At 32.3% G+C, this 26,923-nt stretch overlaps 3 protein-coding genes across 3 annotated transcripts; 1 reads left to right on the plus strand and 2 right to left on the minus strand.

The window, feature by feature from the left end:
• Positions 1-2,723: 2,723 nt before the first annotated feature.
• On the minus strand, positions 2,724-12,649 carry LOC100815717 (serine/threonine-protein kinase tricornered). The gene is made up of 12 exons (XM_003522224.5): positions 11,921-12,649; positions 9,272-9,446; positions 9,028-9,111; positions 8,519-8,760; positions 8,149-8,380; positions 7,461-7,540; positions 6,865-6,949; positions 5,674-5,805; positions 5,461-5,574; positions 5,211-5,258; positions 3,731-3,815; positions 2,724-3,375 (listed from the first exon to the last, which is right to left on the minus strand). The coding sequence occupies exons 1-12, from the start codon at positions 12,061-12,063 to the stop codon at positions 3,284-3,286; spliced, it is 1,512 nt and encodes a 503-aa protein (XP_003522272.1). The 5' UTR covers positions 12,064-12,649; the 3' UTR covers positions 2,724-3,283.
• Positions 12,650-16,417: 3,768 nt separating this feature from the next.
• LOC100816255 (RNA-binding protein) lies at positions 16,418-19,553 on the plus strand. The gene is made up of 6 exons (NM_001255452.3): positions 16,418-16,567; positions 17,208-17,305; positions 17,391-17,655; positions 18,064-18,125; positions 18,431-18,512; positions 19,002-19,553. Exons 1-6 carry the CDS (start codon positions 16,519-16,521, stop codon positions 19,106-19,108), a joined length of 663 nt encoding a protein of 220 aa, NP_001242381.2. The 5' UTR covers positions 16,418-16,518; the 3' UTR covers positions 19,109-19,553.
• Positions 19,554-20,564: 1,011 nt separating this feature from the next.
• Positions 20,565-24,111, minus strand: LOC100818389 ((S)-coclaurine N-methyltransferase). Its single transcript, XM_003522226.5, has 8 exons — positions 23,659-24,111; positions 23,305-23,413; positions 22,052-22,276; positions 21,808-21,907; positions 21,619-21,729; positions 21,380-21,463; positions 21,097-21,155; positions 20,565-20,985 (listed from the first exon to the last, which is right to left on the minus strand). Exons 1-8 carry the CDS (start codon positions 23,843-23,845, stop codon positions 20,793-20,795), a joined length of 1,068 nt encoding a protein of 355 aa, XP_003522274.1. The 5' UTR covers positions 23,846-24,111; the 3' UTR covers positions 20,565-20,792.
• Positions 24,112-26,923: the final 2,812 nt, after the last annotated feature.

Here is a 26,923-nt window from a genome sequence, read left to right on the forward strand (position 1 = left end):
TGGACAGATGTCAAATCTTGAAGAGCATATTAAAGCATCTCCACCCGTCCATCCATTCCCAACCTACCTTTCCTTTTCGCCATCCAATCTAATCTTCATCTATTTTTATCATTTTCCTTTTTTGCTCTAAAAGGAATCATGGTTTTAATGTAACACATGTTTTGTTATTCCTAATACAGTAATTTATAGATAAGGAGATTCTTTATCTTTATAGTTATATTATTAAGTATTTTATTATTATTGCTTAACTTTGCTCTTCAAATCAGGGAAAGAAAGGTGTGCCTTTCTACGGAACAAGGACAAAGAAACCCTTCACTTGAATGACCATTCCCAAAATGGAGTTCCTTCCCTGTTCTGAATTTTTTTTTCCTCCTCCCACTCCCACTTTTAATTTTGTGTCCATGTGAATTTAGGTGAAATCATTGGAATTGATTCCTACAGTTACACGTTTCAAGATCTCTTATGTGAGTAGAATTAATTTTAGAAAAAAAAGTTAACTTTTTTTTATTGGATAGAATTGATTGTAGGTATAGGGCACAAAATATTTTGTTTATATTCTAAAAATAATTCTTCTTCTTTAAAAAAAAATTCTTATTAATCAACTAAATAAAGTTATTTCTACCAAAATTATTATTTTTCAAAATTAATTATACCAAAATTCAAAAAGAATGGATCCACAATCATTATTAGTTGAGAAAAAACAATGTAATTTTAATTTACATATTTTTAAAAATCTTTTTTCTTAAATAAAAACATTTTTCTATAAAAAATTTCAATTGGGAAGAAATTTAGTTGGACTTGGGAATAAAACTGCAAAAAAATAATAATTATGTCTTAATTCAGACTTCAGAATTCAAAGTCTTTGAAGTGGTAAATTTAATTCTATCTATATTAGTATGAGAAATATTAACAATATATTTTTTTTTTAAATCACGAAATTATGAATAAGACTCATCATTTCATGAATTTTGATTAATTTTAGTTAAGGGTAGAAAAATAATAATAAATAAATATTTTTTTGTTAAAATATAATAGAAAATATAAATAGCAATAAATAATATATTTTTAATATAAAAAATAATTTTCAATTTTAATAAAATTATAATTAAAAATTTGTTGAAAAATCATATTAAAAAGAGTGTTAGTAATGTTCTTATCAGTGTTCACGGGTTCATCCGATTACAAATTATTTTAACTCACATTAAAACTAAAATTAAAATAATAAAAAAAATTAAAGTCTAGCCTTTAACGAATGACTATTTTATTTTGAAGTTGGCATGCACAAACAGATTGACCTAAAAACAAAACGCATGCCCTAAGGATCAGTGTGGAAAAGCCTCTGTTGATGATCCATCATTGATCTTGTTTGTGACGTATTGCCATCTTCAGCTCAATGAAGTCAGCACTCCGTATAAAAGAAAATGCTATGCAAATACGTAATGTTAAAATGTATGATCACATATTGAGCTGATAGTTACTTTTACCACCTGCTGTATATTTTAAGATTTTAACCAACAAAAATAACCTTTCGACATTTTCATTGGAAAGTGTTCATCATAATAGGATGAGACAATAGACTTTTCGTTGTCTTTATTTTGTTATTTGAAAGGGATATCCCACCATTGAAATGGGAGTCCCACAACCCACCATTACATTAGTCATCCACGAACAAATACACAGGCAGCTAGTCAAAATTAATTCTGTTTTTTTTAATCATATATCGCACTTATTTTAATTTAATTTTTATACGTCTAATCATTTTAAATTGTTTCTTTCCGTGTATACTATAATATAATATACTATTTAGTTATTGAATTATAATATAATATACAAATTAAACAAAGCATGCCATATATTTTTATTTACTCCCTATATTTATATTTATAATAATTTTATATTCATAGTACAATTTCTATAACAAGAAACAACTTGAATGAATTTAAAAATAAATGAAAGTATAAACACTAAAAAATTAATACCTAATTTCAAAATCAGTATAAAACTGGTGATGAAAACCAGACCTCGGCTTCTCACCCGGATGGCCTATTGTACTGTACCAAAAGAGGAAGTTGGTAATGAAAAACTAATTCGAAGCATTTGTTATTTGATTATTCAACTAAAAATATTTTTTTTACCAAATAAATGACTTTTTACAAAATCCAAAGGGTTGGAAACGACCTATCTAACAAAAAAACTCATGTCTAATTCCTACTTTATGCAAAATTTTCTTAAATCAACGACAATCACGTACTACGATAAAGATTAATCTTCGATCTAATAAACTGGAAAAACACCATTGATCTTTGACCTAATAGATTAAGAGACGACCGTGATCCCTAACCTAGGACCAAAAATGACTTTTTACAAAATTAAATAAGAATTACAATAAATTGAAAATTTGAAGTAACTCACGTTTATAAATTTAGAATAGACACAATCAGAATCCTTGTAGACGAGTTTATTTTATTTTTATAGGCGGAATGATGATATGCTTATTTCTTTAATCTATATCAACCAAGCATTTTGTATCTCCTTCCTTAACCACCAATAAAATGTAAAGTAAGCTATAATTTTTTTTTTCTTTAATCTATATCGACCAAACATTTTGTATCTTAAGTAATCACGATGGATAAACTGACCACAAAATGGTTGGCCATCCGCTTCAAGTTCAATCCTCATTATATGGAAGTTACATAAAGACTAAATGGGGGGTGTTGGGAAAATTAAGAAAAAGTTGTTTGTATTCAATCAAGCATTAGCTAGTGACCAGGACAGTGAGGTTGACGTCACTAATTGCACTTTTCCACATGAAATAGATAAAAAGGGAAAAAGGGCAAGCAACTGAGCTGCTAAAGACAATTCCACACTCCATCCCCAAGCATAGTTTGTTTTAATAGTTTAATTTATGTTATCTTCCAATAAATGTACACATCACATCGAATAATTTTCAGGATGCTTTAATAGTTCCTTAGCAATTTTTGTCCATAACTAACATTTAACCAGCAACTGCCACTAGAGAAGGCAAGTCTTCCTCAGCCAACCTGGGCAGCCAGGACAGGAGCACTCAGTCGCACAACTCTCAGTTCCTAAGTTGAAAATTCAAATACAGACGCGCGGGGTTGCCCTACAAGCTTTGACAATGCTGTCAACTGCTTGCTGTACACATTTTTCTTGCAAATGGCATAGGAATTGGAGTACACCATAATACATGTTCTTGGCCGAATATTTAAAGCCAAAGCAAGTACACAAAAACCCAACAGGATGGACTTCAATTTGCACAAAGTTATGGAACCATTGGATCTCCAGAGGATGCAAGCATTTGTAAACTTGTTTCTTCAGCTGCCCGTTTAGAAGCATACTCTTGCATGGAATCACCTACAAATAGTTATTAGATCTTTAGTCAACTTTTATTTACAGTTGGGTTGGTCTAGCTCCTCTGTACGTTTCGTTCAAATGGTTTCGTGCTAGACCCGATTTAGTGCTTCTTCAAAACTTAAATTTTCATTAGTGCTGGTCCTTGGGTTTGATCCCTATGCCAACTATTATTCAGGAACACTACAACTAGTTTGACCCAGCATGTTCAACAGTCAACTGGTTTGAAAAGGAGAGAAGGATGCTAACTTTAAGGAAAATAACTAGGAATTGTTCTTATGGCTACAGAATGTACTCACTAGTCACTAAATTCTTAAAGTCTTGTACACAAAACAAAAAGTTGGTCTACATTACATACCAAAAGATTGACGGAGCCCTTCCTTTACAGCATCGAAATTCTTGTAAGTATAACCAACGAAACTTAGATCTTTGGTAGTTAGCATCTGCAGGAATTAGGTGGAAGTTGAAACATCAAATCATGCCATTTTGTCTAGCCATAACAGAAAGATGTATGACAGATACCTTAAAACAATAAGTACTCAAGATAACAATTTTTTGAATGACATACTTAGGGTGTGTTTGGTTTAGAGAATGGAAATAGAAGAGAAAATTTTAAATTAAAGTGTAAAAGGTGTGAGTCCTACACGAACAGTACATTCTCTCCCATTTCTCTCCTCCTACCCTAAACTAAACACAGCCTTAATGGATATCCTACATAAAAGAAAAGGAGACAGGATAAGGATATATAATTAATGCACCGACAGTGGGAAGGCCTTTTACACTGCCATCTAATAAAAAAATCCAGCATGTATGATAAGTTTGTTGACTGTTATGATAATTACCTTAAAAATCATATCGAAGATAATTTTTTATTGATTAATAGTATAAAAACTCATACTGATAGTGCATGTCTATTGAAATCAGAGAACACTCCCCTACTATGAACCAAAACAATTAAATAAAGACTTCTGACTCTGTAGTCATGTCCATAAATGGTAAAACACCAGGGCAAAACAAATTGATAAGATGTCAGCAGAATCAACTGGTGAAGTCTTTTGTTGTGACCGGATGGACTTGGGATCAAATCCTACTGATAAAAATCTTGGGAGAACCACACCACAAAAGCTGGCAATGGTAGTTGGAGAACTCAATGCCTTGTTTATTTGTGTTGAGCCACATCAATTTCCAAATAAAATTGTCATTTATTTCCCCAGTTTTAGGAAAAGTAAAAAATAAACAATTCTTGGACTAGCAGCTTAGCACAAATAAAGCTTAATACAAGCAACATAGTTTGTATCAATTGTTCAATATTACCCTGGATAGGAGGAAACCATATAACAAATTCATTTTTCAGTCGTTACACACAAACCAAAGTAAATATATCTCAAGAAGAGGCTGAAAGGGTAGTTTAGTTTACAATTCTATGAAAACAATACTCATCATCTTTGATATAAAGAACAATAAATAAACAATTTTCAAAAATTGTAATCAATTATCAGAAATGGTATTGAAAAAGTGTCACAAATCACAATGACAGCAAATATCAAGGAAAGTATGACAACCAAGGAGAAAGAATCTTCGATACTAGCATAATATATTTTATCATTTTCTTTCCCACATGTGTCTTGGAATTGGCTTAAAGTTCAAAACAACTTCTAACCAAAATCTTAAAGTGCCAGGCCTTCAGAAAAAAATTCCTAAATAAAGTCTGATCCAAACAAGAACAATAATTTGATATAATTGCAATACAATTTAGTATGTCTTCACATATAACATTTGATAGGGAGATATTTTAATGAAGAAAATTATGCAAACAAAACCAATTCAATCATGTGTACCTTTCGTGAGGATCCAGACCCGGTTCTTGCTGCTGTTGGTGGATCAACCTAACAATTCACAAAAGAATACAATGAGAAAATCTTAATGCTATTCATTGCTGGTAATATTGAAGCAACACTTTTCAAATGATTATACGCAAAAATAGATATTTGAAGTTCCAAGTTCCAACAGTTAATAGCAGTTCTGCTGTATGAGAAAATATAGAAGGGTATAATAATAGGGATAGCATGATGAGTTCATATTTTATACCTCATCAAACTTCATGAAGTTTTGGGTATCCAGTTCCCCGTTGACTTGAGGTTTAAATGCTGCCTCCATTTCATACAGTTTATCCCAATCCACACCCTTGAACCAAGGATGAGCCTGGTATATACAGAATGTATATTAAAGTATATGACAAAAAGAAAGCTGACAGAGCATCACGGCAATATAATAATAATAAAAAAAAAATGAACACCTTACCTTTATTTCAATGGCCCCTCGAGTACCTAACCTATGATCAACATCACAGAGCAACCTATAAATTAGATCCTTAGCCTCAAGTGTTAACTGGGCATCATCTGGAAATCTTAAATGATTTCTCCAATGAACAATCTGAAAACAATCAGTGAATTTAGTGTCAACCAAAAAGAATAGAATCTTTGAACACTGGGTCTAAAATAATATGGTTGTGGATAAAAATAATCAACAGTAGTTGTAAGAAGTCATAAAGATGGTCAAATAATGTCTAGGAAATCAGTAAGAAGTATTAAACTGATCTTTATCATGAAATGTCAATAACCAACTCTCCCAAAAGCTTAAGCTATTAGGTGCAGACACAAATGGTTTAATTACTTCTCTAACATGCTCCTCATACAAGAGCGCCATGTGCTTGAAACACAGATGATAGAGGTCCAATTACCTGGAGCTTAACTTCAATTTTGTTTCTTTATTTAAAAGAATGCTGGTGGCTAAGATCAACAACTTGTTTAAGATCAAAATCTTGATCATTTTGGTGCAAAAGATCTTTTACCATGTCAGAAATCACATCTCCCAAAAGCTTGAGTTATTAGGTGAAGGAAAATGAATTTTTATTACATCCAACATGTAACCTTTCGACCATCCCTTATAATTTTTATTAATATATTATAATAATCTCAATTTAAAAAAAAATATTAAGCATCCCCTTCCATCACCAAACTCATCCATTTTATTTAATTTTGTATGTTGTTGTCTAATTTAAATATTATTGTGCCAATGAGGGTAGGCTCAAGTGCTTAACTGAAATGATCAAACAGTGTCCCTGACCTTGGAATGAAGCAACTATCCCCAGGATTTTGCCCACCTCTCCCCAATTTTATTAGTTGTCAAGTTTTATTGGGGGGAATAGGGAGAGGGGATAAAATATTTGAGTTGAAAAGAATACGTGTACTAACAACAGGAAACAGTGCCAAGTCATACATCAGCTTAAACTGCCTGTCTACCTTTAGTTTTTCCAGGATTTCATTAGAAGATACGGTAAAGGAGTAGAATATTTGAGTATCAGAAAGAACACAAGCAGTAACAATAGGAAATGGCACTAAGTGTTAAGTCACCATCAGATTAAACTACAAATGAGATGCAAGAAATTATTATTTTTTTATGAGAAGCCATTAAGCCAATTAAGGATGGTACCTTTCTGCATGTGGTTATTGGATCATCGGAGTAAAATGGTGGGTAACCAACCAGCATTTCATACATTATTGCTCCCAGTGACCACCTGTCCATATGAAATATTGCACATGAAATTTTATGAATAGGGTAGGTTAAATATAAAGCTTGTCAAGCTAATTAAAATTGTACAAATTGCTTTTACAACAGGAAAAAAAGAGTTACAACTTTCAAATGATCAGCCAAGAGTTAATCCACACTAAGCAGAACTATTGCTTGCACATTAAATACAACAAAAAACTGTGCAGCAACCTTCACAGCTGATAGATTTACATGGCCTAAAACATAAGGTAAGAGCTAACCAATCACATTCCATCCTTTATGAAATATTACACGTGAAATTTTATGAATAGGGTAGGTTAAATATAAAACTTGTCAAGCTAATTAAAATTGTACAAATTTCTTTTACAACAGGAAAAAAAAGAGTTACAAATTTCAAATGATCAGCCAAGAGTTAGTCCACACTAAGCAGAACTATTGCTTGCACATTAAATACAACAAAAAACCGTGCTTCACGGCTGATAGATTTACATGGCCTAAAACATAAGGTAAGAACTAACCAATCACATTCCATCCCATATCCTTTTTTCAAAAGTACTTCAGGAGCAATGTAGTCTGGTGTCCCCACTGTTGAAAATGCCTTGCAACAAGAAACAAGGGAACTGAGTGAACTGAAAGGCTTTCTCATTTCGGCAATATTAGAATAACAAGTGCAGTAGTAATTGTAGACCATGCAATTGAAAAGCATAATTTATGTGCAATGAATACGATAATGGCCGTGATCAAGTACTAAGGTCATATAAAAGAGGTTATTTGTATTGTAGCCCAAGTTACACTATCCTGAACCATACTGTCATACAGTAAGTCTGCATATAGGGACAGAGACAAACTACAATGAGACAGGACCAAAGTTTCAAAATTTTAAAACTTCCCCACAATCATAATATAAACATGTGTGAGTTTGGATCCTTCAAAGATGTAATTTTTTCCTAAAGAACTCTTAATCATTTTATCCCCTCACCCCCCAAAAGACAAAATAAATAAGATAAATAAATGTTTAGGTCCTAGCTCTGTTTACTTTTGTATCATTCAAATAAAGAAAAGGAATCTTATAATATCAATGAAGGTTTTGATTTAGATTGCAGAATGCGAAGCCAGGCTACGAAACCAATGACAGAGACAGGATATAAGAAAGCTTGGACCATCTCTATGAACATGTGTTCTTAATTTTAAATAACAAAATCATACCAACTTCCTCCTGTTCATCTGCCAATGTTGAAGCTGTTCACGTGGACTTCTCCAGCTACTTCGATTGTCCGCATCATCAACATCCATTGGTTCTGCCAAAGTTTCATCATCTATGGTCTGATTTTCATGCAGTGTAGACAAGGCAATACAATCCAGAGGCTTACAGAGACCAAAATCAGAGAGCTTCATGTGACCATTTTTATCCAGAAGAAGGTTATCAGGTTTAATATCTCTGCAAAATAGATGATAATTGACAATTATTAATATGATTGTTTAGCATGTAAAGTCAATCCATTTCAGCACCCAATAAACCATCATCCCTGACATAACAAATTAAGCCAACAACTTTATAAGTACAGCCAAACTGAACCTGTGAATGTAATTGTGTTTGTGAATAGATTCTATGGCCAGAACACTTTGTGCAATGTAAAATCTAGCAACATTTTCACTTAAGGTGTCTTCCCTCATCAGCAGAGTCATAACGTCACCCCCAGGCAGATACTCCATAATTAAATACAAGTACTCAGCATCCTGAAATGAGTAGTAAAGTTTCACAATGCAATGACTGGCAACTTCGGCCAGCAAATTCCTCTCAGCTCTAACATGTTCCACCTGTAAAGAAAAAAGAGCTCATGTAAGTAAAATAACAACTAAGCATTCTTCAAGACATTCAGTCATCCAATAACATGGGTGATCCATCCTCAATAGAGACAGTATATGTATAACTCATTAATGGGTTTGGAATAATACATTTCAGCCATAACGAAACTTTAAAGGAATATGAAGAATAGTAAATTGCATTCACATGTCATGTCTGTTATTTGCATCAATTAGTAATTTCTAAGATTTGTTCTACTCAGCATGGTCTATATTTCTCACCTGGCCTCTCCTAAGCATTTCAGATTTCTTCAGCTTTTTCATAGCATAAATATTTCCAGATTTCTTCTCCCGGCACAGTCTAACCTGTAATTGAACAAGTTGGCATAAAATAATACTAGAAAAAAAACCTTGTATAGTAAGCAGAAAGAAGATTTGCCATTTCCAAATACAATAATAATGTATTGCGTCGTATCCAACAACGATTCTTTCATGCACAAATAAGCAAGCCAGGGACAGTACTGACCTCCCCAAAAGCCCCCCTTCCAATGATGGTCAAAAGTTCAAAATCATTAACACAAATCTTGTGTCTTTTCAATCGCATATATTCAGTCTCCTTCCTCTCTAAATCTTTGATGAGGTTGATCCGCTCCTCATTTGGCACATCTGATGATGCCAATTTTCTTTCTAAAACCCAGCGCCTGGAATAAAAAAAAAATTGTCAGCATCAGCAACTCCAAAACACTAGGTGAACAAAAGATCTGCACCAGTCTAGAGACTGTTTTAGGAAAAGACATAAGCAGGGCCACTAGAAGAGAGGCCAACATAAACTTTAGCTGGTTCTTTTTCAGATGAAGCTCACAAAAGGAAGAACATGTGGTAGGTTGTTTCAATGTGACCAGATTAGTTAGCCCAAACTATATCAAACAAGGTGACAAATACCTCTTATGAACAAGTCAGCAAATATTATGATTTCATTTACTAATGGCTACACAAGCATCATGTTATACTGACATACCACCCAATGAAAAAAAAAAAACAGAGAGAAAATTGAAAGAGATACATGATTTTTTCATCCATGGTGTTAAAGATAATTCCAAAGCAATAACTTCAATCATTAAAAGAGACAAGAAAACTCAATCCATAGAATAAACATATCACCGTCCTTGTTTATGATTTTAAGTAGGTTGAGATATATGTTTATCCCTTCCAAGTCTTTTGATTGCATCAATGTTGTCCTTTAATTTTAGTTCCCATTTAACTTGGTCCTTGGCATCAAACCACAAGAGGTGCTTGTGTGGCTGTTTCCTATTCTTACTAAATGGCATGAAAATGGAAACACATCTGTTGATAGAAAAATAAATATAAAAATTACTATGAAAAGGTTATATGATTATGGGATTAATTATCTTCAGTTTTTTAAGTAATGCAATCAATCTAATATGATCCATATTTTTGTAGATCAGGGTTGACCAAGAGTTGGCAAAAATTAAAAAAGAACAATAAACAACATGCATGGTTCAAGTTGTCTAACTCTAAAAAGAGAAGGCAATTAATTTATTAACAGAGACCAGAAAACTCAATCTATAGCATAAAGATATCATTGTCCTTGTTTATGATTCTAGGTAAATTGAGACATATGTTTTCTTATTTAGTATAGCCATGTCTCTTCATTGCATCAATGTTTAATTTTAGTTCCCGTTTAATTTGGTCCTTGCCATCAAATTACCATATCAGGTGCTCGTGTGGATGTTTGCTATGCTTACCAAATGGCATTAAAATGAAAAGCCACCTATTGGTAGAAATAAAATATAAAAACTACTATCGCTGTGTTTGGATGCGCATTGCAAGGGTCTGGATTCATGTCATTCTTGAAGCAACTATTAATTGCTTCCTCGTAATCTAGTGAATTGGATGTGAATTTTGGAAAAAGTGGCTGAGAAGACGCCAAACCTAACACATATATGAAACGGTTGTATGATTATGATACAAGCATTCACCAAGATGCTGACATGGCAGATCAGACCAACACATGAACTTGACAATAAACTAAGGAAGAGATTTCAATTGCTAAGAGCAGGGCAAGGCGTGAAGTTAGCAAGCCAATGAGATTTAGAGATTACAGGGGAATGTAACCGTTAGTAACAAATTTTGTTAGGATGTGCAGTGTAAACAAAATAATAAGGATCAAGAGTAATGCCAGAAGTAGTTTTTGGGAATCATGCAGAAAATATTCATACTTCTATTCTTCATTTCTCTTTCCCTTTTACTCTAATTCTTCTTTCTAATCATATTATATTATTATGGGATCAATTATCTTAAGTCTTTTAAGCAATGCAATCAATATAATCTGGCCCATAATTTTGTAGATCAGGGCTTATAGTATAAATCTTACTCAGACATTTTTAACAAATTAACAAATATATAAATTACGATTCATGACCAAGAGATGGTAAAAAGTAAAAAAGAACATGCTCGGTCCTTCTCTAACCATAAAAAGAGGATGTAATTGATTTATAGATTTACTGCTTGAGAAAAAACATCCAACCAAGGCAAGCATACATATATCAAGTTGAGGAGTGATGTGATACTCAAAGATGCGCTCGGGCTTCTCCTCACTGACCAATAGTACAGATGTAACATATCATCTAGACGTACTCTCTGCAACTTATGAAGATAAGAATTGGGCAATTAAGGTTAGGATTATCATTAAGAGCCTGGATCATACACCATGACGTTTACTTAAACTGAGAGACACAAGTTTCTATACTGTGACGACCAAATAAAACCCATCCTTCCATCGAGTCTCACACCGGGTATGTAGATGGATTGATTACCGTGTCTCAAATACTCTATGCCTTCAGTTAAACTCAAGAATCAGAAACTCCAAACAAAGCATATGGAGTGTGAATTGCGAAATTGTTACCAAACAGATTCACACCGGGATCAGTTAAATTAAGCAAGTGTCAGTTGCAGGGCCTACGAAGCCCAAACACAGTGATTCATACCTAGATTACCTCAGCCAGCAAGGCATGAGAAGTTGAGAAAGGTAATTAAATCATAAGATCTAACCCTGAATTAGCATTGTACTCGATTTCAAGACAAAGGAGCAAGTTCCCTAAACACTAGCGTCCAAAAATAGCTGAAGAAAAATGAATAGAACAAATTTGGGTACCTCTCCTTCCTCTCTTGGATGTTCTTCATCTGAGCCCTATAATGATTCTCAATGAACTTCTTCGCAGCCGCCACTTTCTCCATGGTCAAGCTTGACCCCAACACCTCCTCCGCTCCGTTCTCTTCCTCCTCGAGATCCTCCATCTCTCTCTCTCTCTCTCTCGTTGTTGTCTAGCTACCACTCTGAGTGTGAGTGAGAGAGAGAATAATGTGTAACTCCAACTCCAAGTGTATCTATTCTTTATGTATATAAATATAAATCTAACCTATCTGATTCTTCTGAACCTTTTCTCTCTTTCTCTCTCTAGAAAACACCCTGGAGCTGTTATTTAATGCAACAACGAGTCGAGGAGATGATGCATTCAACAAAAAGGCACGGATTTAGCTCGCACGCATGCTACCCACCGTTATCCGATGCACTCCCCGTTCATCCTAAATAGAAACGGGACGGGGAGCATACGTGGCAGAATCTGAATCACGAGCGCATTGGATGGTGCGTGGGTGGCGGCGCAGGGGAACGAGGCCGGGAATAGATAAATGAAAAAGTGAGTTGCGTGGAGAGCGTGACGCGCTGGGGAAGGAGGGTGAGGAACACAGTGCGATGCGGTAGGAGAAAGCGTCGCTGTCACTATCAAATGAAATAAGCGCATTTTTAGTACTAGAGAACAACGAGGAGTAGGGCCCAGTGTGATGGGTAGTGATTGGGTCGTGGCACCCACTCTCCTTGCTGGGGACGTTTCCTTTACTATTAAATTCTGATTGGCTGTCTTGGACCCTGTTATGTTATCGGTAAACTTTTTTTTTTTTTCTTTTCTAAGACCAATATTATTGTCCATAACACAATATTATTTGAGTTGGTAGGAGTTTCTATTTGATCAAAAAATTTCTTTAAATACTTTAATATAATTAATATTTAAGATTCTAATTGAAGATATCTGATAAAATATGTCATGGGTTAAGCTGCTTATGTTCAGTGAGGTATTGCCCTATGCATGTATTTTCCCTTCTGGATATGAGTTGTCACGGTCTTATTCTATCTGTTTTTTATTTTCCTTTTCTCAATGAACTTGGCTGTTTCAGCTCCACTCGCACCTACCAACCCCTCCAATATTTTTAAGCTCACTTTGACGTACCTTAAATATTTAAATATTTACTTTATGCTACTACTAATTTCTATAAAGATTTTAGTAATAATATGTAAAATATTTACACGAGAGAGTTCCGAATTGGGATTTCGAGGCTTGACCCATCACGGCCGAAATGTCCCAATAGATGCGGTAGTTATCACAGTCTCTGATTAAATAATTGTTAAATTCTTTAAAAAATGAAGGGTGAATTTGGTCTAGCGCATGAAAATAAAAAATAAATTTCTTAATTACAGTAAAATACAAGATATGTGAAACTCACATAGAATCAACACAATTTTTTTTTTCCCTCATCTCTTCCCAAACCAAATATACCATAACGAATGAGAAAATAGTGTATATATTGTTATCCAAACTCAATCTATTATAAATGATAATTTTTTTATTTTTATAATAATTATTTCAAAAGTTACATTATAATTATTTGTGATTTTTTTATAAAGGGACAGTATAAAACTTTTGTATGACGATGCATATAGAAATTTTAAACTCTTAAAAAATCAAGCATCAACAAATATATTAATAATAGATATTAATTTAATTGAAATAACGTAAATCATTTGTTTATAAAAGAAGTAAACATATTAAATAATGTTTTTCAAAGAATTATTAAATTATAATTTTAAATTATTAACAAAATTTAACATAATTGATGGATAATTGAGTTTGTTGATAATGTTAATTAATATTCAATTTTAAGACTTGTACATAAAAAACGTTAAGAAAAATACAAATAAAAATACTTTGATCATCTTTACATCTTAAAGTGATTAATTTTTTATTTTAAGCTGAGATATTATACATGCTTACTGAAAAAAGGTATGATATTAAACTCTTAATAATAATGCATCGTAACAACAATAATGGTAAAGCTTTTTACGTGACACAGAAAGAAAAAAAAAAGGGGACAGTTTGATGCACCTTAAAAGATGACGGTCGGTAATATGTATACTATTTTAAATAACGAAATACGTAAATTATTTTTAAAATTGGAGGTACAAACGCATTCAGTCATCCAGCACATGGGGGTAGACCATGTTTCTGCATTATTAATCTAGCATAAAATGTGAACAAAGAATATTAAAAGTTTAGTAAATTTAACTTTAGTGTATTGTCCTTGTTAAAATAATAATTTAAAATATTTAGAATATTGCTTTTAGTATGATTTTAAAAATATAATTTATATTTACAAACAATATTACTGACTTTTTTTTAAAAGAACAAGATTATTGGCTAAAAAATACAAAAATACTTGTCTTAATTCAATTACTTCCTTTAACTTTCTTTTTAGTATCCATAAAAAGCAGCCAAACAACATACATGACTGAACTCGATTATTTTGACTTGAAACATACTTGCGGTCTATATAGCTAAATAGTAAATAGTCACTTAGTCCAACTTTTGTCTTGTTATGCTCCCATTTCCATTTAGCTGTAGGGTAATGATAAATATGCATGACAACATGAAACGTATGAAGTATGAAGAGAAAGGGAAAAAAGATTAAAAAACTAATAAATATCTTAAATAATGTGATAAGCAATTATGAGAAAAGTAAAAAAAAAAAATTGGAAAAATATATAAAAGATAAAATAGATGTATGTTTGTATTTATTCTCTATGTATTTAATTTTTTGTGAACAACTAATATTGATTTATAAATGTTCTTTTTAAATTAATTTTATCATCTGTTTTTTTATCTTCATATTAAATTCATTGTCGGCTAAGCAAAGCTTAATTTTAATCGTGTCTATTTTTAGGAAAAAGTTAAATCTTACAAAAATAATGGTGCGTACTGCGTAAATGTATTTCTATTTCTATTTTATATTTGTTTGTTATGTGAGATAAGAAAAAAAAAAAGCTCGATGTTGTCTTGTTGCGACTAAAAAATAATGATGAAAATATGCTTATTTAGGACGGCTCCTTATTGATGAATGGGATAGACTTGGCAACCCCCTCCCCCAAAAATATTTGTTATATTATCCATAAAACATTTTTCTTGAACTCTTCATTTATAAATAAAACGGGGTCTTTGATTTGTATCATAACATTTTTTAAGTTTAACATTTCTCATTCTTTCATTTTTATCATTTCATTCTCAATTTAAGTATCCATGATTCCATGGTACTACTTGTGTTAGTATATAATGGTTAGGTTTAATATATTAATCTTGAGAAAAAAACAGTACTTTTTACGTTTGTTCCAAAAACAAAAACTGTCCTTTGTACTTATTTCTGATGTTATAAAAAGGTTTTAAATCGTGTGATTATAGATGCATGGTGAAAAAAAAATTGAATATATTGACGAATATGTTATTTATTGAGAATTCTTCCAAGTGATAAAATGAATTACGACATACGTGGTTAATATGAGTGAGTTGATACTTATGTTTTTTAATCAAAGATTATAATTTGATTGTTGACTTGTGATATAATTAGAATTAGAAGTACTATTATACTTTTAAATGAGTAGACTTCACCGTAAGTGTTAAATAAAAGGAAAAAAAAAAAAAGCATTACCCAAACCATCGTGGGGGTAAGTGTGTGTTTGAATTACAGTAAAAAAAAAATAGAGTTTCGTTGAACTGAAATTTATAAACTTAAGTTTAATTAAAATAGGTTTAATATATAACTTGAAATCTTGAATCATTTTTGTATCTTTTTACTATCATCACCAAAGCAAGACAAGATTAGCTTTGGGACAAACCTCAATTTGTGTGAAAATGATGTTTAACTCAATTGAAAAATGACTTTGATAAACAAGGATAACTTTTCATGACATAAATTTCAATTTGATGTCTAACTATCAAACCAAACAAGCATTAGGTCTAATATAAGTCCTAAGTCACCCACAAATAACTAAATTAAAATCATTACATATACAATCAGTTTGACACTTTGATATGTTGACTAAGGTTTAAAATTTGATTTCCGTTTTACTTATAGAATCAAAATTACAAATATAATTTTATCTCAAAATGGATCCATATAATAGGTGGAGTTCATAGATATGCAAAAAAAAAAAAAAAAATCTACTGTGGTCCAAATAAAAAAAAGACATGGGCTCAATTGAATGTTCTAAATTAATATTTAAATAATTATATACATATAATTATATATTGGCATAACAAAAAATAGGTCTTATGTTTAAATTATTTTGTAGACAAAGAGTGGCCTTAAAATATTTAACTTCGTTTAATTTATTGTAAAAATTAATTTCATAATAAAATCATAAAAATATTATTTTTACAATAATTAATTTCTAGCCACGAAAAAAGGAAATAAATATTAATTATAATACTCAAAATATTAGTCATCCGAAAAAGAAAAGAAAAAAGTTAACGAACGAGTCGAGAGAGAGAGTGTGAAGTGTGCTTTCCAATTTCCTTTACTCATTCATAGTTTTCTTTCTTTCTCTTGTGGCCGGTGTGAGGGAGACTGAGACCGAAGCAAGAGTCGATGGCGGACCCCTACTACTCATACGGTGCTCCGGTAGGCGCTGACGGAGGTACTCCATACTTTTACAAAACCCCAATTAATTTCCTCCTCTTTTTTTAATTCGTTATTCCCCACACAAATACGTAGAACAACAAAACCCAAACCAATTTTACATGTTCTTAACCACTGGATTTAATTTCAGTTTGCGTTTCGGTAAATTTCAACATTTACGCTTATTTTGCAGCACTAAAACCCTAAATGAGTTATATTATATAGAAGACTAGTACCATAGTAACATTCTGTTTCTTAAATTTTTTTAAGGTTAAACTATTCACTTGGTCCCTATAGTTGTCTCCATTTTATGTTTTAGTTTCAGTACAAAAAAAGTGCAAGTTTTAGTCTCTAAATCTACATAAAAGTTTAAGTTTTGATCCTTATTCAGAGCATGAGAGAAGACTTTGGTGGTATAAAACCGCTACAAAACCTTTTTGGCGGTGATAATACACCACAAAAAACTGTTTATGGACTAAAACTTAATAGTTTTCTGCACAGGGCTAAAAACATAAAACGAGAACTACTATACTGATCAAGCAAATAGTTTAACCTATTTTTAAAAGTGATTGTCATGTGATCCATGTAGCCGACCTTACCTAGTGGGATAAGGCTTTGTTGTTGTTGTTGTGTTCTGACTGTTGATTTGGTTCTATCAGCTAGCATTGCAAGGAGCAGCTTTGCTGGTTATATCCCCTCTGAGCCTTCAAATTCCACTGAATTGAGGGGCATTGGATCAGATTACCTGCAGAGAGATGTAAAACTTTATATGACTATTTTGAGTTATTATGTGATGCACGTGGGAGATGAATTTTCATTTTTATCTTGGATTGTTTCTGCAGATAGGCTTGTTTTACAGTGCTGATGATACCTTGGGCTCCAGAGTTCATTCTGAGCCTGTTAAGGGTTATTCGCCTCTTGCAGATCCTTGTCTGAGTAAAAAACGAGATACAACACCATTGGGCATTAATAATGGTGTTCCTGATGTAAGCAGTGAAAGACCAGCTTCTAAAAGCAGTTATGACGGTCTACCAATTTCGGCGGCAGACTCAAACATTCTGTTTGTGGGTGGACTTCCAAAAGACTGCACTAGAAGGGAAGTTGGGCGTATCCTTTGTAGCTTAACTAGCTTATATGTCTGCTTGTATGTGTTTGCGTGTTGCCTTTTGTTCCTGGTGTGGCAATAATGGATTGGAAGAAAGTGTTTTGAAATTAAAGCTGTATTGGATTTACTAAATGAGATCCTCTTTAGTTAGTCACTCTTTATTTTTTAGTTCAACTAAAACTTTGCATGGACAATAAGTTGTCTTTTAAGTTTAACAGCATATGGAAATTAAATCACTTGGTTCCTGAAATAACTTTGATGGTATGTTTGGGAGTGGGATTTTGGGGGATGAGAAGGGAGGTTAAAAATTAAAAATTTGCCCTTCTTTCCCTTATCCTCCAAAACACATTCCGAAACATACATTGTATTTTGTTGTTATGTTGATATGAAGTCTTGACCTTTACCCATAGATCTTTTCCGTCCCTTTATTGGCTATAAGGATATCAGAGTTGTTCACAAGGAGCCTAGACGTGTAAGTGTGTTAATTAAGAATTTCGTGTTGACTATTTTAGAAAATTCCAGTAATGTACAATCTATCAATGTTATTATAGTTTGTCTAGGAAGGAAAAGGACTACATATGATTTCATGATTATCATGTGTTTTTAAGGAATATGATATTACTTCTCACTTGTTGCAGCATTCCTCTAGTTAGTAAATAGTAATACATTAGCTTTGACAGCCAAAAATATTTTGTGTAGAGTGTTAATCTACATTATTTCATTTTTCTTCATTTATTATGAATAACCAGTAGTTTTTAAATGACTGAGATGCTGCAGAGTGGAGACAAAGCTATGACTTTGTGTTTTGTGGAGTTTGTTGACTCCAATTGTGCTCTCACTGCCCTGGAAACCCTGCAAGGTAATTTTTTTTTTTTTTCTGAATTGCATATAGTTGAGTTTTATATCTATGCACTGTCCTGACTCCTGAGGAAGTGAGGAAAATAGAAATATGAGAGAAGGCATGTGAATAATATGGGACCTGATTCTATGATAGACGTGGATCAAAATACAGAGCACTAACACTTATTTATTCCAATATTCTAAGTCAACTAGTCAAGTATATTGGTACAATCCCAGCTATAAGTGTTTTTTTTATTGGGCAATGTTAGTTGTTAATTTGTTAGTGGGAGGGATTCGAACCCACGACCTCTTTCTCTTCCCTTTTCCTTTCAATCACCAAGCCAACCTTTTCATATGCAAAATATAAATATGGATGTACGATGTATACTACACATAAACTGAGACTGATTGTAATATTGTCAATATGAAATTTAAATTAAAAGTTGCTTAATCATATTATCAATGTGTGGAAAATACATTATGTACTCAAGTGTAAAATTTGATGCAGGCTACAAGTTTGATGATAAAAAGCCTGACTCACCAACTTTAAAAATACAGCCTGCACACTTTCCTTTCCGGCTACCATCTGATCATGGCAACAGCTTATCAACATGATACACTGACTGGACATTGATTTCTTGGGAGAGAATGTATTTGATGGTGCTCAAATGTCAGATACAGATATTCATTTTTAGTTTCCAAATTTTAGGTTAGGCCTGGCTGTTGAATATAGTATATGGATGCAAGAATTCTGGCTACAAGCCAATTTTTTAATCTAGAATATTGATTATTGCCATTGGATAATTTTCATTATTATATTTTGGCCCGTCAGTAAAGCCTCTCCAATCACCGGAGTAAGGCTGTGGCTTTGTACATTTGAGTTTTTGACCCTCTTATCTCTAACTATGGCTGGAGAATGGGAGTTTCATGTATTTGGCCTTTCATTTTAATCTTTTATGCTCTAGCAGGGAATTGTAACAATAGTTAGGACTTGTGAAAATAATAATCATCGGGTATCCCTTTGTGTGCACTACATCAATAAATCATGATGTTATATGTCATTTTTTTTCCTTCTTTCTTTTGGTAGAACTATAGATAACATTTCTTTCAGCTGTATCCCCTATTTCTGGGGGACTCAGGTTCTCCCGGTGGTGATTTGAATTTTCCAAAAGCGATTAAAGGGTTTGCCTCCACTTGTGCATAATGCCGATGGTTAATGCATAGTGCATGATTCTAAATCACTATGGTTTTTACCTCTTGATTGATGATTTGGTATTGCGATTGTCGTTGGTTGAGTATTAAAAATTACCGCTGCACTTTTTGGTGACACTGTTGTGACTTGATCCTAGACATATCAGATGGTTAACCCAATTCTCACAAAGAATCTAAACTAATTTTGCCTGGCAGCCAATAGTAAAACAAATGTTTTTGGTCACTGTAAAATAATTGAAATCCAGACAAAAAGAAAATTGAACTTAATTGGGCCTTATTGATTGTCACACTCTTTCTTAATACTAGTATGATTTTGATTCCGTGTACTTTTATCTTCAAATCTTTGCAACAACGAATAATAATTCATTAAACTAGAACAACGTACGAGTCCACGATTTTATAAAAAAAATAATGCCTTTAAACCAATTATAGCTAGTATTAACATTTAAATGTTGATATATCAAAGTTTAAGCTATTTTATTTGACATCATAATTTTCTTCATACATATTATAATTTTTATTTATTTTGTCAATTACTGTCTAGTAAGATTGAATGTCTTATTAGAAGTTAAACACATTTTGTAAGATCTAGAATTTTTGTCTGTTTATTTATTTAAAAAACATTTATTACATACAAGATAAAGTTGTTCGTCTTTACTTTTTTCACCACCGATGAACCCTATTGTTTGAACAGCAAGATAAAAATGTAGTCTCAAGTCTCAAGGGAAGGAAGGAGACCATGTGTTTGGAGCGTGCACAAATATATGGTCATCTACCTTGAGCATAACCATTTTCGTTACAAAGGCTCTTAAGTGCACATTTTAAAATTTATGGACTAGAGAACACATGCAATCGTGCATGACCCTAAGTTCCGAGGGTTGAATTGGACTTTCCCAAAATTTAAGATAAAATAAGGTTGGAGTGGCAACACCATTACAACAGGGAAAAATAAAGACAAGCAACCAACTAAAACAAGTTAACTAATAAAAGTATACAACATTATTGAAGGGTGCAACCTCGTGTAGCAGCTTTTTTGTCCTAAGGCCGTTCTCAAATAGTCAAATAAAAAGACTAGGTTTCGGCTTATTTATTTCTTTTTGAAAAGGAAGTGTGCAACCATCCATTCTTCACCGTTATTGTATCCAAAAAGTTCTGCTACAGCTATGAAGAATGTTCTCCAATAAGCAGTCCACTTGGTAGCTGAGTCCTTGCCGTATGTTGATTGCATAATTGGCTTGATGAAAGTCATTCTCTGGTCCATTCTTTTGAGCCATTCTTCACTGCAACATAAATTCATTTTTCTCTTCAGTAATACAGTTCAAACTTCTTTGTAAACAAATGGAATATAACAGTTTTGCTGTAAATCATTGAGCAATTTTGTTGATTCTAACCTGGTCTGTGCGTAGTGTTTCCCATTTACTAGCCAATGGTTGGTGACAGTAACATCATCCTACACATATCACCAATGAACTCAGTTACAAGAGAGCTAAATGTGGACACAATAAAAACAGGTTAAGGTTACACAAAAATATAGCACGTACTTCTGCTCTTACACTTTCTTTTTTCTTTTATCAAGGAAAAACGCAATAAATTTTTCCTTCATCTTTATCTTTTAGAACACAACAATACCATCAGAAAATAACAAAGCTGGCACAAGTTGCAAGGCAAACTTACTTGGAAATAAAGAAGTAGATTTGCCGAAGGCATAGTTCCTCCAGTAAAGAAGTATCTTGTAATCCAGTCATCTTCATTTTTGTCCTTCATGAAGAAGTATCCAGTAGGTAAATGAATTGTAAAAATGAAAAATTGACAACCCACTACTCTTTTTAAGACATTGTTGACTAATATCATAAACAAAGAACCAATACAAATCATTATGGCCAAGTTGTTTAACAGCGTTATGTTGGGTTCACCTCAAAGTGGTAGGCAAATGCTTTGTGGCAGAAGTAATGAACAAATAAAAGGCTATCCTCTTTCATCCATTTGGATATCTTCTTCAGAAGATCTTTATAGTTCTTCATATGCTGCATCAAGGTCAAAATTGACTCTAAAATTCAAGAAATCGTGGCTTCAACACTAATTATATATTCATATATACTAACCTCAAACATTTCTATGGAAAATATTCTGTCATAAGAAGTCTCCATTTCAAATGTGCTAATATCAGCAACTATAATATTCAAATTTTGCAGCTGAAGATCCCTGACAAGAGAGCAACAAAGGAATGTGATTTTGATTATCATGCAATATTTAATTAAATTTGCAAGCAAAATATTGGTTCATCTGTCGTAAGGGTCATCTGTTTATTAAGATTTAAAGCAAACAATGGGATACCAATCAGCATACCTACACTTCTCCTCAATATAAGCCTTTTGAGTTGTGGAATTGCAGATTCCTGTAACCCTACAGTTAGTGTAATTCTTGGCAATGTATAGAGCCAACGATCCCCAACCGCATCCCACATCAAGCACTGTATGACCATCTTTCAGGTTTGATCTCTCACAGTACAGTTTCAACATTGCTTCTTCAGCATCATCCAGCGTCATTGAGGCAGAAGAGAAATAACAACAGCTGCATCAGTTCACACACATATAAGAATGTTATATTAGCCATAAGGTTGTGTGCATTTTACCACTTTTCTTTCATGCAGACATACCTGTCAGTAATCTATATTGCCAACAAATTGCAACCCTCATGTATTCATTTTGCAACAGAAAATGACTTGTTTATAGTGAATCTTTACAGTTCTGTTACACATACCTTAATCAGTACAGGAAACCTGCTTTAACTAATCAAGTGGCCAATGGCAAGGCTGTGCCCAGTGCCCAAGTGCCCACCATTCTTTCTGTATACCCTTTTAGGTTGATCCTGTTGTAAGGACTGAGGACCTATTTGTTTTCCTTCTCGCTTTTGGCTTTGAAACTGGTTCTTTTAAATACTTTCATGCTACTCAAAAATTAATTTCTCATCCAAAATTTATGAAGTTTTGAAATTTTTTCCAAAATGTATTTTAAAAACCAAATAACAGAAACAGATATTCTCTAATCTTGTTCTTCTATTTTGTGATCCTAGCTCAAGGGTGTGAGTTCTCTGTAGTGGAGCTACATGTGAGACATGAGCATAGTGTGTGTCTGTTTTCTTTTTAAAAGCTAAATTCAATTTTGAAAATAGAAATAGAAAAACAGGACCACTATCTTCATTCAGCAAAGAAATCAAAGGAACTTTTAAGCTAAAACTACTACTGCTTTATTTTTAAATCTTTTATTGAGTTTAATTTTAAAGTAGTATTAAGCCAAAATAAAATAAAAAGACTTTGAACTAAACATAGCCTATGCGTTTATTTTTTTTTTTGAAACTTAATCTGACAATAGTGTAAATGCAAAGTATTCACCCGCTTTGCCAGTGAATTTGGCCGGCCACCTATAGTAGGATTTCTCATGCCAACCAATTTTTTTTTTTCATTCATAGGCTCAAAAACAAAACCTTGTTTAAGGGATCTGAGTGTAGTTTTACAAATTACAACACGTTTCATAATCGTCATAAAGAAAAGACACATGGTAAGACTAATTTATGAATGGCTGCAAAACTTTTACAAGTACCTGTATTTGAGATTGTTTCCGAGGACGAGCTTGAAGAAAGCGGTTGGTAATTCATAATGTTGAGACTTAGGCTTGTCAGTGTTGATTGCTATGGGCATCTCTTGTAATGCTGAAAGAGTACCAGACATGAAATTCATCTTCAAACCGTGTAGGAGACAAATTTTAATTTTAATTACCTAAAAAATCACATATAATTGATTCCGGTAACATATGAATGATATGATTATCGCTGCAAATTAAATTATCTAGTTCTTATCTTTTTCATGTGTGCAACTGCAATGGTTATTACAAGAATTGATGTTGGGTTAAGAAGTGAGAATGAGAAGGTAACAGAGAGAGAGAGAGAGAGAGTACAATGCGCGAAGTAGAGGAGATCGGAGAGTTGAAGTTGGGAGGAGGGTTTGTAAGCAGAGCGAAGGCGAGTAGCCAACAGCAAGCGCGTGAGTCTCCTGGTGATGACGTCAGGGAGCACGTTGCGTTCGAGTGCAGCCAGCATGAGCTTCACAACAGTCTCGTATGCAAGCTGCATTGTCCCTTCCATTGAACCTTCACTGTAAGAATAGGAATGGAAGCAGCAGCAGCACCTACCCACAACCACAACCACAAAGGGCTCTTCCCTACTGACTTATCCTATCTTCTATTCTATTGGGGTGTTATTATTATTATTTCTTCATGGGATTTGGGAACTGAACAAAAAATTTCCATTCTATCCGGACCCCACTGCAAAACTTAAATATTAATTGCAGTTGCTTGTTTGGATCTGTCATGAACTCTAACTTTATGCTCAATGCATGCTAAAGAGATGTGATACCAAACATGTTGATAAGTGTGGCGTGAATCTTTATTGTTTGATTATATCGAGAGAAAAACTTAATTACATTTACAACTCTAATTTGTTCTCTAATATAATTATACATTACATTTCTGCTATTGTTTTTTATTTGGCAACCTGTATGTAACATGTATACATTGTTCCTATTGCTTGCATTTTAAAGTCTCCTTATTTGAAAAATTAAAATGTCATGCCCGGGTCAATCCTTGGCTTAAGCATGAGGCGATGCCGTTATTAAAATTAGTGGACTAAAAGTTTAACTGATGAGTCATTTATTGATATGATTAATTCAATACACATATTAATTTTTCTTGAAAATATATAATATATCTAACATATAATATAATATGATCAATTTATGTTTTTATATTTTAAAATTAAATTTATTATTATGATCAAATTATAAGATATTATAGTCATTTATTACTATAAATTATTATTATTTTATTGGATATTATTATTAAATTATTAAAAAAATTCTTATTTTTCAAGATTAAATATAAAAATTATCGAATGATTATAAAAAAGTCTAATAAAAATGTTAAAAACAGGTAAATATTGAATCATATCATGATCAATATGATAATATATTGTTACTAATATTTTTTTTATAGGATCATATTATATGTTATTCAATAGTTAGTTATTAACAATTTAACATGATATAGGAATTAAAAAAAAGTGACCGAGCCAACTCAATCTGAGTCACGGGTTTGATCAAATCTGACGGGATCCAGGTCAAATGCATTTTCGATACTTTATCTTAACTAGACTGCCCAAGGCACTAGGCCTTGGTTAGAGACTGATTTTTATAACTATGACCTAGGGTCCACAATTGAAAGATGTCCAAAAAAAATTTAAAAATTATAATTATGTGATAAGAAAGATATTATTTTGTGATTGTGAAGTACATTTTTTTTGTTTTTCATAAGTTGAATTCATAAATTTGTGTTAAAAAAATCAATAACTCTCTATGACATATATTTCTTTTTGTCAACAACTCTCTATGACATATGAACATAATGAGCATATGATAATAAATAGACTAAAAGATTTTGTTTTTTAAAAAGATAAAAAAATACAAATATAAATGAATTTATTTTTATATTATAAATTAAAATCTATCACTCAATCAATTAGATATTTTTAACACTTTTTCTCATTTTCTTTGAAAGTGCATTTTTAGACACCACATTCTTTATTATTGGGCAAAATATACATCTCAATTTTCTTAAATCACTATCTATCTATCTATCTTTGTGTGCACACAAACGTACGCTATCACATAAGAAACATTTATTATTCGTTTAATTAATAAAATATATATTTTAAATAAAATTTGTGTATTTATTTCATTTGACACCTTTATGTGTATGTGTCACAGTAATATGGTACAAGGTGTTACAGTAAGAACAAGACAATGACTTGTAACCACCACAATGCGATAAAAACGCCACCCCTAAAACTTATTAAACAATTTTGCATGTGATTGCATGTTTGTAGGATTCATAACTCTTTCTTTAGGTTGCAGTCTCTTCCTAATGCTTATGCTTATTTTTGGGGTCCTTTCCTATTCCCATCTTGGCCGTTATATATATATAGAGAGAGACCAATTTTCATCTTGTGTATTTTGCCACGGGCGCTGCCATGCATGCGCAAAAATGCAGTGGGATACGGGATACGACATAGTCACAATCAAAACAAAGTTGTTACTTGTTACAGTCAAATGAGATACTAAAATAATATTTCTTTATAATGGATAATAAAATAATAATTAGCTATTAACAATTTAACATGGTATAGGAACTAGAAAAAAATAATAAAAAAGCCACCGAGTCAAACCGGGATAATAAATTAAATGACTTCTCTCTAAAGAGTTACGAAGATCCTGTTAAGGAATAAGAGGTTTCGATCATAAAAGAACCATGAAACCATCAGTTACCTATATATTTAGATTTTACTTTTATTTAATCAATCGGTTACCTACATATCTATATATTTAAGTATTCTTAAAATTATTCTTGATAATTTAATATAATGTATTTTGGATAATTATTGATATTTTATAAGGATTCCCTAAAATTTCACCAATAAACTTTTTTTTTTGTTATTTTTTCTCCTAAAAACTAAACAATTTTTGAAACAAAAAACTTTAAATTTAAGCCATGGTTCTAAATTGCGCAACTACAAGTGGGGCCACAATATTATTGTTGCAGGGGTGCCAACAACCACATCAGCTTGCAATTGTGATATGATTTTCAATCACATGAAATGCCGGAACATGGCCACAATGAAACCGTAATCAATCCTTAACACTGTTCTATTTTACTTTTTTTGTAAAAAAAAATAAGATTTTGATATTCTATTTTGAACTTCTAAGTGTCACTAGTCGAATAAGCATGAACTTATAGAATGTTGAGAGATACCAAATCTTAAAATAAATGAAATGTTTTTTTAGACAAAAATAAATGAAATATTATGCTATGTTATAACTTATAAATTGTAAAAAAAAAATTAAGTTCGGTACAAACATATAATAATGTGTAAGCAGAACTCACAACCGCATTGCTGCCAGCCGCTGCAAGCAACCGCAATTTTTTTTTTTTTTGAAGTAGCCAGCAATCGCAATTTAGAATTATGTTTTAAGCTACAATTACCAATTAACTACTACTTTATTATTAAACCTTTTATTTTGACATTAATTTTAAAGCAGTATTAAGCTAAAAGAAAAAGGATAAGCCAAACATAGCCTAGACGTTTCGTAATCAACATAGAGGCAGATAAAGT

The sequence above is a fragment of the Glycine max genome, chromosome 4 (genome assembly GCF_000004515.6).
Source record: "Glycine max cultivar Williams 82 chromosome 4, Glycine_max_v4.0, whole genome shotgun sequence".
In the NCBI taxonomy this organism is placed as follows: domain Eukaryota; kingdom Viridiplantae; phylum Streptophyta; class Magnoliopsida; order Fabales; family Fabaceae; genus Glycine; species Glycine max.